Here is a 14,427-nt window from a genome sequence, read left to right as displayed (position 1 = left end):
AGAAGGTAGATACTAGCCACAAGTTCTAAATCTGATCTATATCCAAGTTGAGGATCGAACCCTCCACTAATTAAAACAAGAGACCATTACATCTCATCTAACTCCAGTTGTCTCAAATATATTATGACTCCTATTAAAATAGTTGAAATGTCTAAATTAAAAATATGAAACTTAAACAAAAACACAACTTTAATTTTACAATTTAGTAAATTGAATCCTAAAAAACTAAAAACACCCTAAATCCTAAAATAACTTTAATTCTAAAACTTAAAAGTAAAAAAGCTGACACTAAAATAACTCCATTTATCAAATTCGAATTCGAACTGATGAAATTCAAATGCAACTAAAAGAAATAGATGCAATAAAGATGATCCAAATACAACCAAAATGTCGAATCCATTGGTCTAAACCTGACCAAGCATGAAGGTATGGTCATAGATTTTCCCAAAGGGCTCTGCCGAATGGGTCCATGTTGATCTTTTGTGCAAAAAATGCAAGGAAGAGAATAAGACTGACAAGAAGGGTAAAACTAAGGCAATGCCCATCACACATTCATGCCCTCCCATTGGATGAGATAAGATCATTGAGCTTCTTCAACGTGGCATTATCATTGTGGTGCCGAAGATAAGGCTACTGTTCAAATATTTCCCACCCTCTTTGTGGTCATTATGCTATAGTCTCTTCAAATTTTCAATCCGACGGTCACCCTTTCTCCGAATTCAACTTCAAAGCTTTGTAACCATAGGATGTTATACCCAAATTCCACCATTATATATAGGGGATTGGCACTGGGGAATAAACATTATTAAGGGAGATATATTTAGCTATAGCATACACTACTAGTACCCACTACTAGCAATGGCTTCCTCAATGATCTCATCGGCTACCATTGCCACTGCCTCTCCGGCACAGGCTAACATGGTCGCTCCTTTCACCGGTCTCAAGTCTGCCTCTGCTTTCCCAGTCACCAGGAAGGCCAACAACGACATTACTTCTCTCGCAAGCAATGGCGGTAGAGTGCAATGCATGCAGGTAAATTTATATCAATTTTTTTGTTTAAGTTTTAGTGTAATCTCTGGTGGAAATTTGAAGGAAAATTTGTTTTATATTTGGTGTTGTTTTCTAGGTGTGGCCTCCTACTGGGAAGAAGAAGTTTGAGACTCTCTCATACCTCCCCGATCTTACACCCGTGCAGTTGGCTAAGGAAGTAGATTACCTTCTTCGCTCAAAATGGGTTCCTTGCTTGGAATTCGAATTGGAGGTGTTTTCGAGCTCTAAATTATTCCATTCCTCCACTTTTTAGTGGGATATTTGAGTTGATTAAGTGTGTTTTATATGCATGTGCAGGAGGGATTCGTGCACCGTAAGTACTCGAGCTTACCCACGTACTACGATGGACGCTACTGGACCATGTGGAAGCTGCCCATGTTCGGGTGCACCGACTCGGCTCAGGTGTTGGAGGAGCTTGAGGAATGCAAGAAGGCATACCCCAATGCATTCATTAGAATCATTGGCTTCGACAACGTGCGTCAAGTGCAGTGCATTAGTTTCATTGCCTACAAGCCTCCAGGCTTCTAAGCTTTTTATTAACTTTGTCTCTCCATTTGTTTGAATTTGTACTCAGAAAAAATCATGTTCTTTACTTTTGCTTTTCCTTTTCTTTGAGTTATTGGCCTTTGTTTCTCGATTTCCGGGTTTTAATCCTGAGAACTAATGAATAAAAAGTTGGTTTTCTTCCCAATTTCCTTCGACCTACACTTTCTTATTTTTAATTACTTTGTTTTCATCCGCTGGAAAATTGATGGGCAGTTTTCAATGTGGATGCTAAATGTATTAATTAAGGTAAGAACAACATGGATTTTGGAATCAGTAATGTTTTAGAATGAGAATGCTGAAATAGATATATAATTGTGGATAAAATTTTTGTGGTATTGTTTTCCAATAGAAGAGGATAAAATTTTTCCACAATTAGTCAATGCATTTCATCCTTTTCTTTCATTGGGATTAAATTTTAGAAATAACATTATTAGGAGGAATAGTCATAAATCTTGATAGAATTAATTTCTATAGTTTGTAAAAATGTTAAATTTGCCTCAAAATAAGGATAACTTTTTCTTATATTGTAGCATATGTCGGCTTCTTTATTTTATAAAGAATATGTGACAATATGAACCAATTTCTTTTTAGTACAATATATTTTATTATTGTACCTAACACTTAATGTAGTATGAATAAATTTTATTACTGCTCCAAATAATATCGAATTTAAATATCAGATTATATAACATTCACATATTCAAATAACAGATTCATTTTGTAAGTATTAGGTTACTTATCCTTCCAAAAGATCTATGAGATTACTTATGATATATAGTTTGGTACTTCCAACTGTGACTAATTGATTATAGTACTACACTGATTTAATCGATGTGAAATTATATAACTTAATACTTTATGTATTTTAAACATAACTTTCAAAAGTTTAAAAGTTGTTCTTAATTATCAATAGTTACGAATTAGTTAATATTGTAAAAATAGACATATCAATTTTTTTCAATATGCAAGTGCGAGTATGTTTCAGAGTATTATTTTAATATAATATATATCTTTCAAAAACTTTTTGTGATCTATACATTCGTAGTTTATTTTCAAAATTTTAATAAAATTTATATTATATGCACATGAAAATATAACTAAATTAAATTATGTTGAATAAACCAATTTAATAATTATACTTTCTTTTTAAATATAATTGTGATAAAACATCAAAATATAAAATAAAGGAATACATGCCAATATAATTAATATTTATGAATACAAATAAATACTGAAATGATAGCAGCTATCATGGCAACAACCTCATTTTGAAATAACTTTATCTATAATTAAAAATTCATTTCACATTAATTTATCTTCTGTTTTGAATTTAAAAGATGGATCACTTATTTATTTATTTATTCTGAGTATTAAAATTGGTTGTTTGGTGATTTTTTTTGGGTGAAAATTGGTGATATTTTTATTATTATTATAAGTTGGTTTGTTGGCTATTACAGTTTCTACTATAGATTTGTAATAAATTTTGTTTAATTACTATATGGTTTTTTTCATTCTTTTTTTCCCATTTTCCATGTGTTGGGTTGGTAAACAAATTGTATAAAAACAATTAGGTCAAAGATGAGGTTAGAAATTTTATATTGGAGTATGATAAATTTTATAAAATTTGAAACCTAAAGCTACTATTTATGGGTAAAGAAGATTAAATTATTAATATTTGTAAAGGACCACAAATTAATTTATTGAATTTTTTAAAATTAAAACTAAGTTGACAAATTTTATAAAATTTGAAGGCTGAATTTGTTGATTTTTAAAAAATTCAAATTAAAATGACAAATTTTGTAAATATTGAGAGTTAAATTTGTTGAATGTTTTATATTTAGGATCAAATTAATATAATTTGTAAATATTAAAAGTCTAAAATTTTCATTATACCGATAAAAAAATCCAAATCAATTTGAGTGATCAAGATATTTGATTTAATAAAAAATTAGTGATTAAAATAAAAAAAATAATAGTTCAATGACCAAAATAGAACGAAAGCAAGAATTTAGTGACTATTTTTATAGCTTAACCTTGACTAAAAATGTATATAAGGTGATAAGGTAAAAAGGGATGTAGTTTAAAGTTTTAATTAAAATTAATTTAGACATTAAGTTAAATTTAAGTAATATTGTAATTTGGATTAAGTGTTATTTAATTAAATTGTAAATAATGGACTCATAACTTGTAATAATTTAGAGATAAATTTAAAAAATTAAAATTGTGGAGGAATTTAATTAAAGGAATTATTTTGAACCAACAATAAACTTAAGCAAAGAATTTAAAAAGTTTTGGAACAAATCCGGTCTGACCCGATCCATTGATCCATGTACACTGAACCTGTCGAAAATAGCTCTCACGACAAAGAAGCCAAATCTTTCCTTTCATCTCCTTCAACTCCATTTCCCATAATTTTCCTTTAATTTTACTCTCAGGTAACCTTCTTCTCCCTTCTTTTTTCACCCCTTCCCCCTTCCCCCTTTTTCATCATTGAATCACATTCAATTCAAATAATATGTTTATATTTTTTGGATCTTTTTATACCTTCTCGTTTCAAGCGTAGAAACCCTAGCAACTAACGCCTGGAATTTTTAACTTTGATCTTCTACAGGTAGCTTAATTTGAGCTCTGCATAGGGTTTGATTTTGTTACTGGGAATATTTTAGTTACAATTTTGGGGGGATTTTTGCTTAGGCAAATCCCTTAACCATATTTTTCGCTTTGAAATGGATGGGAGGAAGAGGAATTTCTTTAGGAAACAGATGAACACGCCCTTTAAGAGAAAAGGGGTTAATAATAATAATAATAATAATAATAATAATAATAGGAAACTAAAACTGGGTGTTAATTCTGCCCCTGAACAGTTTTCCGGAAATTTGAATCCTGGAGACACTGTTTACCGTATACTTTGTCCTTCGAGAAAAATTGGTGGTGTTATTGGGAAGGGTGGGATTATAGTAAAAGCATTAAGGCAGGAGACTCGGGCTAAGATTACGGTTGGTGATTCTGTCCTTGGTTGTGATGAGAGAGTTGTTGTTATTTATAGTTCTCCGACCAAGGTGAAAGAACATAATTCAGATGAGGATTATGGTGGTGATAATGAAAAAGAGGTACCCATGGAGCCTTGCTGTGCTGCACAGGATGCTTTGTTGAAAGTTCACGATAGGATTGTTGAGGAAGATCTTTTTGGTGGGATAGTGTCTGATGATGATAATGGGAATGCTGTTGTCACTGCACGGCTTCTTGTTCCGAATAATATGGTAGGATGTCTCTTAGGGAGAGGGGGTGATGTGATTCAAAGATTGCGAAGTGGCACAGGTGCTACTATACGTGTTCTTACGGCTGATCATCTTCCTGCTTGTGCAGTGGCAACTGATGAATTAGTGCAGGTATCTATTAACTTTATATGCTGTACACTTTTTTATTTATTGTATGTGTTTGACTGAGAAATCAACATGCTAAAACATTAAAGAGCCCTTGCATACATCTTCTTGAATGGCTAAAATGTTGAATTCCCTTCCTCTTATAAGAACTTTTCACATTTATTTGAATTTCAATTCAAACCTGTTACTGCTTCAATGTTTTGTGAATGCTAACTGAAGCTCTAATTTAGGACTTAAAAGTATTACTACCTATATTATGCTCTGCTTCAATGCTCTAAAATTGATGTTTGAACTGCTATCTTCGAACAGTTAGGCCTTTGGAATTTACTTTTTGGTTCATCTCCATTTTCATCGAGAGAGGATTGCCTAGAATATTCTGAAAATGCGATATACGGCAGGAAGTGTGAGGATGATATATGAGAAAGATTTCCTTTCAGAGGATTGTATATGGGGATATTGAGTTATCTATACTGTCTTTGTTTAGCCTGGGTTGACATGTGGGTCTCATTCATGTGCTTATATAAACGTCCTTTATATCTTTTTTGAGTCAGTTTCTTATTGGATAGGGTTTTTCTGTGAAGAAATGACTTATGATGAGGAGGATTTTTCAAGTTCTGGTATGAGAGAATTGCTCAAGTGGCAATGTAGGCATATCCTTATTTCTTAACCTAGTTGCCCCAACGTAACAACTGATTGGTTGCTACACTTTTGCATCTTTTGACCAGAAAGAATCAGTTAATTAGCTGCATATATTATCATAAGGCTCAGACCTTTTTGTTCCACCAAGCCACATGTCTTCCGTCCTATTGGCAGATGGACTAATATTTTCTGGTGGTTGGGGTTATGATACTGAGAGTGACTTTCACTTATTTAGGTTTGGGCTTGCTGTAGCCTGAAGCAAGTAATACAAAATAAGGATTATTAGCTCCATTTGAAACTCTCATAAAAGTTATTTTTTCGGTTACAGATTCTTAGTGCTCAAGGTCTTTAGCTAAGTTATTAGCTCCATTACTTTGCTTTGGGTCTCTATCATTTATGTGCACATCAATGGTAATATGTTGAATTCAATGGGATTATTGATTAGGGATAATAATGGATTGACATAAGTTATATATGATTTTGTACATGTACATGATGAGATGTAATACAAATATTACTAGTGGAACATAATAAATTTTGCTTTTTGTGCTAGACAAGATGGTGATTTGGGGTGGAAGAAAGCTTTAACATATTTTTCTTCATAATGTGTCAAAGCTTGATGGATTTCTAACTGAATCCAACCTTGTGAATCTGTACTGTGGGTTGCAGGTTTACTGGTTCGTATAGGCTGCCCTTGACTAACCTTGCTTTTCAAGCAGCTGGCCAGATTGCTGGCCATTGCTTGTTTGAAGATGTGTCATGCCTTTGTATCTACAGGTTGAATGAATCTGTTTGAGCAGTTTTATTGTGTTTAGCAAGGAAGAATATTCTGGGGTCAAATTTGTTTTTCAAAGATTTATGCTGCCTATGGCAAATTCGTTTGAAAGCTTGCATGCTTTTGGTCAAGTGGCTGAAGAAGCAAAGGATGGGCCCATACATGCTTGAGAGGTGAGTGGAGTGAGGTTAAAGCTGAGATGGTACAGAAAATAGCACCTTTTTGAAGGATATTTTTATTTTGGCCCATTACCCTTTTATCTGCACTTTTTGCATTGATGTGAGCAGCATATAAATTTTGGAAGTTGGTCTTACGTGTTATTGAGTTTTGATTCACTGGGAAGGCTTTGGATGTAGTTTGTCAGCCTATATTTCTGATTGTCAAATAGTTGTCAGTAGATTGTTTCAGTGGGAAGTCAAAGATTTACGTTGGCTGCCCTTTCTCTTGTCATTTTTTTAATGCTATAATGTGTTGAAATCCTTGTCCTTTGTTTCAATAAACTTTTTTTTTTCTCATTTATTGTGAATTTTCCTAGTTGCTGGATGCAAAGCCTGTAGGTGCTACTGGATTAGAAATTTTCCTTCACCATTCATGGTTTGATCTCTAAAAACTGTTGTCAGTAGGTGTTTCTTGCAATTTTGAATTTTCTTGCAATTCCTGCAAGCTGTATTTTTTGTAATTTACTGCAAATTTCAGGAAAATGAGAGGTATTGTCCTTAACCATTCATGGTTTGATCTCTGAAAAACTGTTGTTAGAAGATAGTTTCTTGCTATTTTATGTTTTCTTTCAATTCCTTAAAAACTCTAGTTTTTGGAACTTACTGCAGATATCAGGAAGACGAGATGTCACAAAGAGAGCTCTATATGAAGTTTCCACTCTTTTGCATCAAAATCCACGGAAAGACAAGCCTCCTTTGAGCTTCTCTGTGCCACATTCAAGCCAGAATTTCCCTCCTAGTGCTCTTCCACCAAGCTATTCAATGTGGTCGCATCGAAATTTTTCTCCTCATGATAGTCCACCAATGCCATGGATGAGTGCTCATAGAAACCGGCTATCTGGAATTGGGCCAGGTAGCTTCAGCAGTATTCCTCCAGCAGGTGGTGCTGAAGCTTCAGCTGAGTTTTCAATGAAAATTTTGTGCCCATCTGGGAAGATTGGTGGTGTAATTGGCAAGGGTGGCTTTAATGTTAAACAGTTACAGCAGGAAACAGGAGCAGGCATTCATGTTGAAGATGCATCAACGGAGTCAGATGAGCGAGTAATTCATGTCTCTGGAATTGAGGTATTTTATTTTGACTCTAGCTTCATTCCTCTTGAGGAAAAATAAAATAACATATTTTACCCTTTTTGTATGTCAACTAGTTGCTCCTGCCTTAAACTTTGTACTCTTTTTAGACTTAAAAAAAAAAAGCTTATGCTAGTCCATTTATTATTCTAGGCTCTTGGGAACCCTCGATCGCATACAATAGATGCCATTCTACAGCTTCAGAGTAAAACTAGTGAATCATCTGAGAAAGGTACAATTACTACTAGGTTGCTTGTTCCATCAAGCAAGGTCGGGTGCATTCTTGGGCAAGGAGGTCATGTAATCAATGAGATGAGGAGGAGAACCCAGGCAGATATTCGTGTATGCTCGAAGGATGATAAGCCTAAATGTGCATATGAAGATGAAGAGCTAGTACAGGTAATCTTGTTGGAAACTTATCTATCACCAAGGGTATTTCTGTATTTGTCCAATTCAATTCCAGAAGGTCTAATATTTTCAATATTTCAGCTTTGTTTTTATGTAAAGTAATTTGTTTTTTTTTCCATTCAGATATCTGGCAATTTTGGTGTCGCTAAGGATGCTTTGGCTGAGATTGCTTCGAGACTTAGAGTAAGAACATTGCGAGATGTGAATGCTGGAGCAGAACCTGCTTCTGCTGGATCTGTCCGTGTATCCGGTCCTGCAAGAAACATGCCTGATGGTCCACCACCAGCTGCTACAATAGGGCCTGGCTACTCTGGTGGATTTGAATCTTTCAGGGTATATTTCTTTATCAAATTTTTGCTTTAGTTACTTCTTTATCTTTCTAGAGTTGAAACCATAATTATGCAATTAACTGTTTTTTGGTGATTGGGAGGGTTGGGATTGGGTCATATTGAGTGAATTTATATTCCGGATCATTTCAGGTATGTGTGAGTTGGTTTTGGCAATTAAGGTTTGGATCATTTTAAATTCCAAGCTACTTATGTTTGGGCATTTCCTTCTGATAATAAAATTTATTGTATTTATCATTTTTTTAATCAAAATTTGAAATTTAAATGTGAGAAAATAATAAAATTCGTACTCAATCTAAGTTTAAGGTTCAAGTTGATTTTAGTTCAAGTCATTTTAGGTCTTTAAGTTGTTACGAGTCAAAATCAATGGGTTCATTCGGTCAAAAGATAGCTTTTTCCAACTTTAGCTTTCATTGTTTAACAAGTCTCGTTCTAACTGCTAATAGGGGTGAGCAAAACTCGATTTGACTTGAAAAAATAAAATAAAAATTTGAGTTTCAAGTTAATTGAATCGAGTTATTTGGTTTTTTCGAGTAAACTTGAATAACTTATTCGAGTTTCAAGTTCGAGTTGAGTTGAATTTTACAATTCGAATAACTCAAATAACATATTGGTGTAAATACACTTTTGGTCCATTTTTAAAAAAAATATAAAAATTTTAAAAATATTAAAAAAATCTAAAGAATATATAAAAATAAAAAAAATTCTAAAATAATATTTTTTATGACCTAAATAAGTAAATTAATTATTCAAGTTTATCATACTAAAATATCTATTTTTTTTTTCATATTTTGCTTTGATAGAGTTTTCAACAATATATGCTTTCAAATTTATCTGCTCTAATATGGAATTCATTATATTGTAACAAGATTTTAATTTGACATGTTTAATTTTTTAAAATTTAACTCGAACAATTTCAATCGATTCAACTCGACTCAAATTTCATTTTACTCAACTCGATTTAAAAAAATTTCAAACAGAGTTATGATGATAAATCAAACTTGTCAACTCGATTAACTCGAACTTTTTTCATTCGATTCAATCGAATGCTCACTCCTAGTTTATAATATAAATCTCTAATTAGATAATGTGTTTTATTTGCTTTATCTGTATGGATTCTGTGATTTATTTGTTGATAAATTATGAAGTTGTTATAATATATATTAGTTTGATTAAGGGTGTGTTTACCATTGAGGTTCAAAAGCACTTTTCAACCCAAACAAGCAGCTTCTCAAACCAAACCTTGATTTTAAACTGGGATTTTAAGCCAAGCCAAAAAGCCAAAATTTTTAGCTTTTGGCTTTTAGAAAAGTGCTTCTCAATAAAATTACCTTTTCATCATCATGTTTAAAATAGACATTTTATCTTCCCAAAAGCACTTACACTTTTCTAAAGCACTTTTTCACAACACTTTTCAGCCTCAATGGTAAACTGGCCCTCAGTTGAGGATCCAAACCTTTGAAGTTAGGGCTAACAATTTAAAAGAACAGTGAATGTTAAATCTTAAAGGAGCTTGTCATTCACTTCTTTCAAACATGTGAAAAAAAAAAAAATTAAGACCCCTAGCTTTTATTTATATTTGTTTGGTTCTTGGTAGATAATTCTAAGACATCACTATACTTATTAAAACTTCTAATTTAGGATATGAGTTTTATTCAATAGATAAATGGAATTCAAACTTTAGAGTAACCTATATATTATGTAAGTTCTTATGATCTGCCCTAGTTTTATTTGGCTTCTTATTGTTTGTTTGGTCTTACAAGTTTGAAAGTAATCATACCCTTTCATGGGTTTTATAGTTTAGTTTAATACATTTAATTGATGATTTCTAATCTTTCTTGGGGTTGGGCCTTCCATTGAGTTCTATTACAGGTCAGATTCTTATTTATTTAAAAATTTAAAATCTGATGAAAGACATTATTTCCTGTTTTTTAGTATTTTGTTGAGAATGTTGATTTGTCAAGAGGATAGTTTTCCTTGGTGCATGTTTTCAAGCTTTGGATTTTCAAGATGTCTTATGATTTGGTTAAATAGCTAAAAGTATTCTTTATGCTATTCTGAAGGGTGGTGGTGCACATGTGTATGACTATGAACCTCAGAATTTTTCTGTTCCTCCAGCTGCTGCTAGGTACTGGTGTTATCAAAACTTTCTTGGTCTAATTTTCATGTTTAACTTAATGGATTCGGTTTGTTGGATTCTGTTGTTGCAGATACTTAAATATGAACTGTGCTGTTGAAGCTAAAGTTCCGGAAACTGTGTCAAGTTCTGCAGTAGGCACCAGAGGAAGTACTGTTTTTATTAGTAGTGAGGTAATAATTCTGAATTTGGGATACCATAACCTGGACCTGGTATAGTTTGGAGATTGCACTTCAAAAAATGAACAAGTTAAAGATCTATTGAAGTTTCTGGCTTTGTTTTTCCATTGGTGGAGTTTTTTTTTCAGTAGGAATGGTGGCACAATATTGTTTCAAAATGGTATCTCCTTAAATGTTTAGTGAAAGGAATGTGCTGTAAATCCTTGATTTCTTGTTGTGGGAAGTGTAGCATCCATGCATCATTTATCAGTGTTGGGTGCTGCATGGTTGTTATTGAATGGAAAGAAAAATTGTATGAATTAGTATGTTATATATTGGAGGATACCTATTCGGGTCAAGCGCAATGTTAAAGGAAGGTATAAGATTTGCTAACTTGTTTTTGTTGTGAAGTGTAGGTTTCAAGGGCAATCCTAAAGCTTGATGATCCTCAAACTGGTGGCTTTGAAGAGTTCCCTCGATCTTCTGAGCATACAAGTGCTCAGAGCATTTTTCAGTCGTTCATGGCTTCTTCTGGACAAAGCATGAATGCACAACAGGATTCATATCCAAATACGAACATCCACCAAAGTTCCTATCAGAAAATGAGTGCTCAATATAGCCCCTATCAAAATGTGAGTGCTCAACAGAACTATTCAAACAGGCAAGCTCATCAAGGCCCATATCATAATTTGACTGTGCAGCAAATCCCCTATCCACTTAATTCTCAGCAAGGGCCTTACGCCAACTTCAATGCTCCACCAAGTGCTTACCACAATTACAGTGCACAGCAAGGCTCTAACCCGTATTAAATTCAATAGGCTCATTTTTGTACTATATTTCAACTTTCCGAATATTAGAGATTACATAGGCCGTCACATTACTGGATACTTTTGATTCAATTGTTAAGTGAAAGACGTATTGGTGAAGTTGTAAACTTAGACCTGTTCTTGCTATGTTTGGACTTGTGTGTAGATAAATCAAATGATGATTGTTTGACACCTGATAGAGTAAACCAATGCTTTTAATCTTTTGGAATGTATCGTATCTTGGGCTGTTGTCAATTTGTTCATGTAATTATTGTGCTAATTTTGTGCTTTGTATATTTTACTTTGACAGCGATAGTTGAATGTGCGGATAGGTATGGAAGCCGGAGCTACAAAGCGCTCTCATGGAAGTGTGGTGAGGTAGGGTCAGGGCTAAATTTTGCACAGGAGATTCTTGCTTCCTCGTTGAAGGAGCCAAGTCATCATCAATCCTCTCACATGAACCCAGGTCGGTTTCACTAAGGTTTATTATTCCTGTTACTATAATTGCCTTGTACTATTGGACTGTGGTTGGTGTTTGACTCACATTTGAGGATATTGGAATCTGATTATTTTGTTGAAGCAATTAGATGTCTTTTCAATTCATATAGATATTATTAAGATAGTGACATTTGTTATCCTATTTTTGTTTCCTTCCCTAGACTCAAAATTGGCATTGTATTTGTCCGTGTCAAATAGGCAAAAAGCTTAATAATGGTAAAATCCCATCAAAAGGCGATATGGCATATATGTTATGGCACTTGGAGAAAAAGAAAGGGTTGACCTTAAATATTTGTATCTTTTCTTCCATTTGGTACAGGGAAGTACAATGTTCATTAAATCTATAAAAGTCTATCCTATTATTATTGGGACACAAAAATGGATAAGCCTAGTACTCAGCCATTCTTGTATATAGTCGGTTGTCTCATCCTCAATGTAGGAAAGTGGTTCTCCCACTTTGCAACTTGTATGAACAGTTTTGTGGTTGATTCTTAATCACAAAAAAATTTCTTCTCATGTAAACCCGTTGGCGTATTTTGTTGGGATCAAAAGAAGAAAACGCACTGATGGTTTTGGCCTTTTGAAGTAAGATGACAATTTACTTGCCCCATGTGTCACATTTTACTTGGGTTATAAGGGGAGATTTGTATATAAACCCGTAGGCAGGCGTATTTTGTTAGGATCAAAAGAAGAAATCTAATCTATTGATGGTTTTGTCCAATCCCTTTGAGCCAAGGTCTATGTATCTGTACAAATATCAAGTCTTTTACCGGTTTGGTGTCACTAGTTAGTTGACATCAATCTAGTAGGTTAAGTTACTAAACAAATAGATAGAATTAGTAGAACTATTCAAGATGGGAACGAAATTGTGCATATACTTTGTATCAGAAACATTACTATTTATTTAACACTCGGATCTTGATCTTGGAGATATTAACAAAGAATATATAGTAGGTTTTTTAGGAAATTATTATTTTGTAAGCTAACGGTAAAATAACAAGGAAGTGGTAATATTTTAAAGGATGGGTTTTTATATAAATTTTTTTTAATATAAAGTGTTTTGAGTTAAAATGTTAGTAGAGTATGATGGTAATCTCAGTGAAGCAGTAAGAGTTGAAGAGTAATGATTCCAAGCATTTTGTAACAGTAAAGATTATATATGTAAAGGTTGAGAAATGATTGATATCAATCTCATTTTATAACAGTAAACATTATATGAAAAATCTAAACATAAAGTTTGTAATGATTTTTATAGCATTTATTTTGGCACATACGACAATCAAATGGCAATAACGGTATTAGCTCAATGCCAATCACACCATTTAGTTGCAAGTCTCAAGGGAATAAATATTAAGGAGATCTAGGAAAAGATAATAAATATTCTAAATGTTTTGAAATGCATTCTTAAAATTATATGAAATAAAAATAAAATATCTATAATTTCTGACATTTTCTCATATTTTAATAAATTTTAAAATGTAAATTTTCTTTTGATAATTGGTGAAGGGAAATGAGATTGTTTGGTCATTTTTACAACATAATATTCCTACTAATATCCGTCAAAAATAGAAAATTAATTTTAAATATTATGTTTTTTTTTCTTAGAATCCTCCTTCAACATTGTATTTATTTTTGGAAATTGTTATAAAGTTTTTGAAGTTTTAAGTTTTTTTTAGATTTTAAATAATTGAGAAATTTTAAAACTATACATAAATTTTGGACAAATATATACGGCTATATATAAACTTTGGTTTTGTGCACTTTTATACGTGAAATTTTTATTTGATTCGATTTTCATAAATCACTTACACAATTATCGTTATAGAACCATTTTAAGTTTATATATTCCATACACAAGTAATTATAATTATCTAATATATAAGTATATAGATATATTTATTTCTTTAAATTTGTATAGTTGAATCAAAATTAAAACTTCATGTATATATATGAGCTATACTCAAAGTTCCATATATATGATTGAATCAAGTCAAAGTTCATGTGTAGTTTTGAGATATATTCTTAAATAATTTGTGTTGTTTTCAAAAATTTACAAGATTTTATTATTATTTTATTGTTATATATGTTTTTGGATTTTTTTTAATTCTATAAATCATAAAAGGCACGTGTGATATATACTATGGAAATAGTTTACATCATTTTCAATTTTTCTTATTTTGCAGGAGTTTCAAAAAACATAAGAGCTAAATTATGCTATTTATTTTTAAAGGGATTAAATTACTTTTTTTAATTTATGGATTAAATTGCTTTTGACTTTGACCTTATTGGTAGTAATTTTAAATAATTTATTTTTAAAAAGATAATGTAATTTAAATAATAATAATTAAATTTAAAAAATTGTAAATAAGGAGAGTTGAAAAACTTAATTTACCA

At 32.2% G+C, this 14,427-nt stretch overlaps 2 protein-coding genes across 4 annotated transcripts; both read left to right on the top strand.

Annotated features, from left to right (window-relative positions):
- Window positions 1-341: 341 nt before the first annotated feature.
- On the top strand, window positions 342-1,741 carry LOC107912727 (ribulose bisphosphate carboxylase small chain, chloroplastic-like). Its single transcript, XM_016841033.2, has 3 exons — window positions 342-1,032; window positions 1,127-1,261; window positions 1,348-1,741. The coding sequence occupies exons 1-3, from the start codon at window positions 859-861 to the stop codon at window positions 1,576-1,578; spliced, it is 540 nt and encodes a 179-aa protein (XP_016696522.1). The 5' UTR covers window positions 342-858; the 3' UTR covers window positions 1,579-1,741.
- Window positions 1,742-3,887: 2,146 nt separating this feature from the next.
- LOC107912726 (KH domain-containing protein At4g18375) lies at window positions 3,888-12,138 on the top strand. 3 transcript variants are annotated; one of them, XM_041081351.1, is made up of 9 exons: window positions 3,888-4,031; window positions 4,208-4,985; window positions 7,221-7,676; window positions 7,833-8,078; window positions 8,211-8,420; window positions 10,498-10,562; window positions 10,645-10,744; window positions 11,146-11,361; window positions 11,846-12,138. In XM_041081351.1, the coding sequence occupies exons 2-9, from the start codon at window positions 4,323-4,325 to the stop codon at window positions 11,849-11,851; spliced, it is 1,962 nt and encodes a 653-aa protein (XP_040937285.1). In that variant the 5' UTR covers window positions 3,888-4,031; window positions 4,208-4,322; the 3' UTR covers window positions 11,852-12,138. The 3 variants fall into 3 exon arrangements, with proteins under 3 accessions (XP_040937285.1, XP_016696520.2, XP_016696521.2); XM_016841031.2 differs by lacking the exon at window positions 11,846-12,138 and having other exon boundaries at window positions 11,146-11,727; XM_016841032.2 differs by lacking the exon at window positions 11,846-12,138 and having other exon boundaries at window positions 11,141-11,727.
- The last annotated feature ends 2,289 nt before the right edge of the window (window positions 12,139-14,427 follow it).

The sequence above is a fragment of the Gossypium hirsutum genome, chromosome A11, assembly GCF_007990345.1.
Source record: "Gossypium hirsutum isolate 1008001.06 chromosome A11, Gossypium_hirsutum_v2.1, whole genome shotgun sequence".
Taxonomy (NCBI): domain Eukaryota; kingdom Viridiplantae; phylum Streptophyta; class Magnoliopsida; order Malvales; family Malvaceae; genus Gossypium; species Gossypium hirsutum.
This window is presented reverse-complemented; position numbering and strand designations above follow the sequence as displayed.

Bases quoted from the DNA above. Each gene is read 5' to 3' on its own strand.
- LOC107912727 (XM_016841033.2), top strand. From the start codon at position 859: ATGGCTTCCTCAATGATCTCATCGGCTACCATTGCCACTGCCTCTCCG. The intron at 1,033-1,126 runs GTAAATTTATAT...GTTGTTTTCTAG, and splicing joins GTAGAGTGCAATGCATGCAG to GTGTGGCCTCCTACTGGGAA. The intron at 1,262-1,347 runs GTGTTTTCGAGC...ATGCATGTGCAG, and splicing joins GCTTGGAATTCGAATTGGAG to GAGGGATTCGTGCACCGTAA.
- LOC107912726 (XM_016841031.2), top strand. From the start codon at position 4,323: ATGGATGGGAGGAAGAGGAATTTCTTTAGGAAACAGATGAACACGCCC. The intron at 10,563-10,644 runs GTACTGGTGTTA...CTGTTGTTGCAG, and splicing joins GTTCCTCCAGCTGCTGCTAG to ATACTTAAATATGAACTGTG. The intron at 10,745-11,145 runs GTAATAATTCTG...TGTGAAGTGTAG, and splicing joins CTGTTTTTATTAGTAGTGAG to GTTTCAAGGGCAATCCTAAA.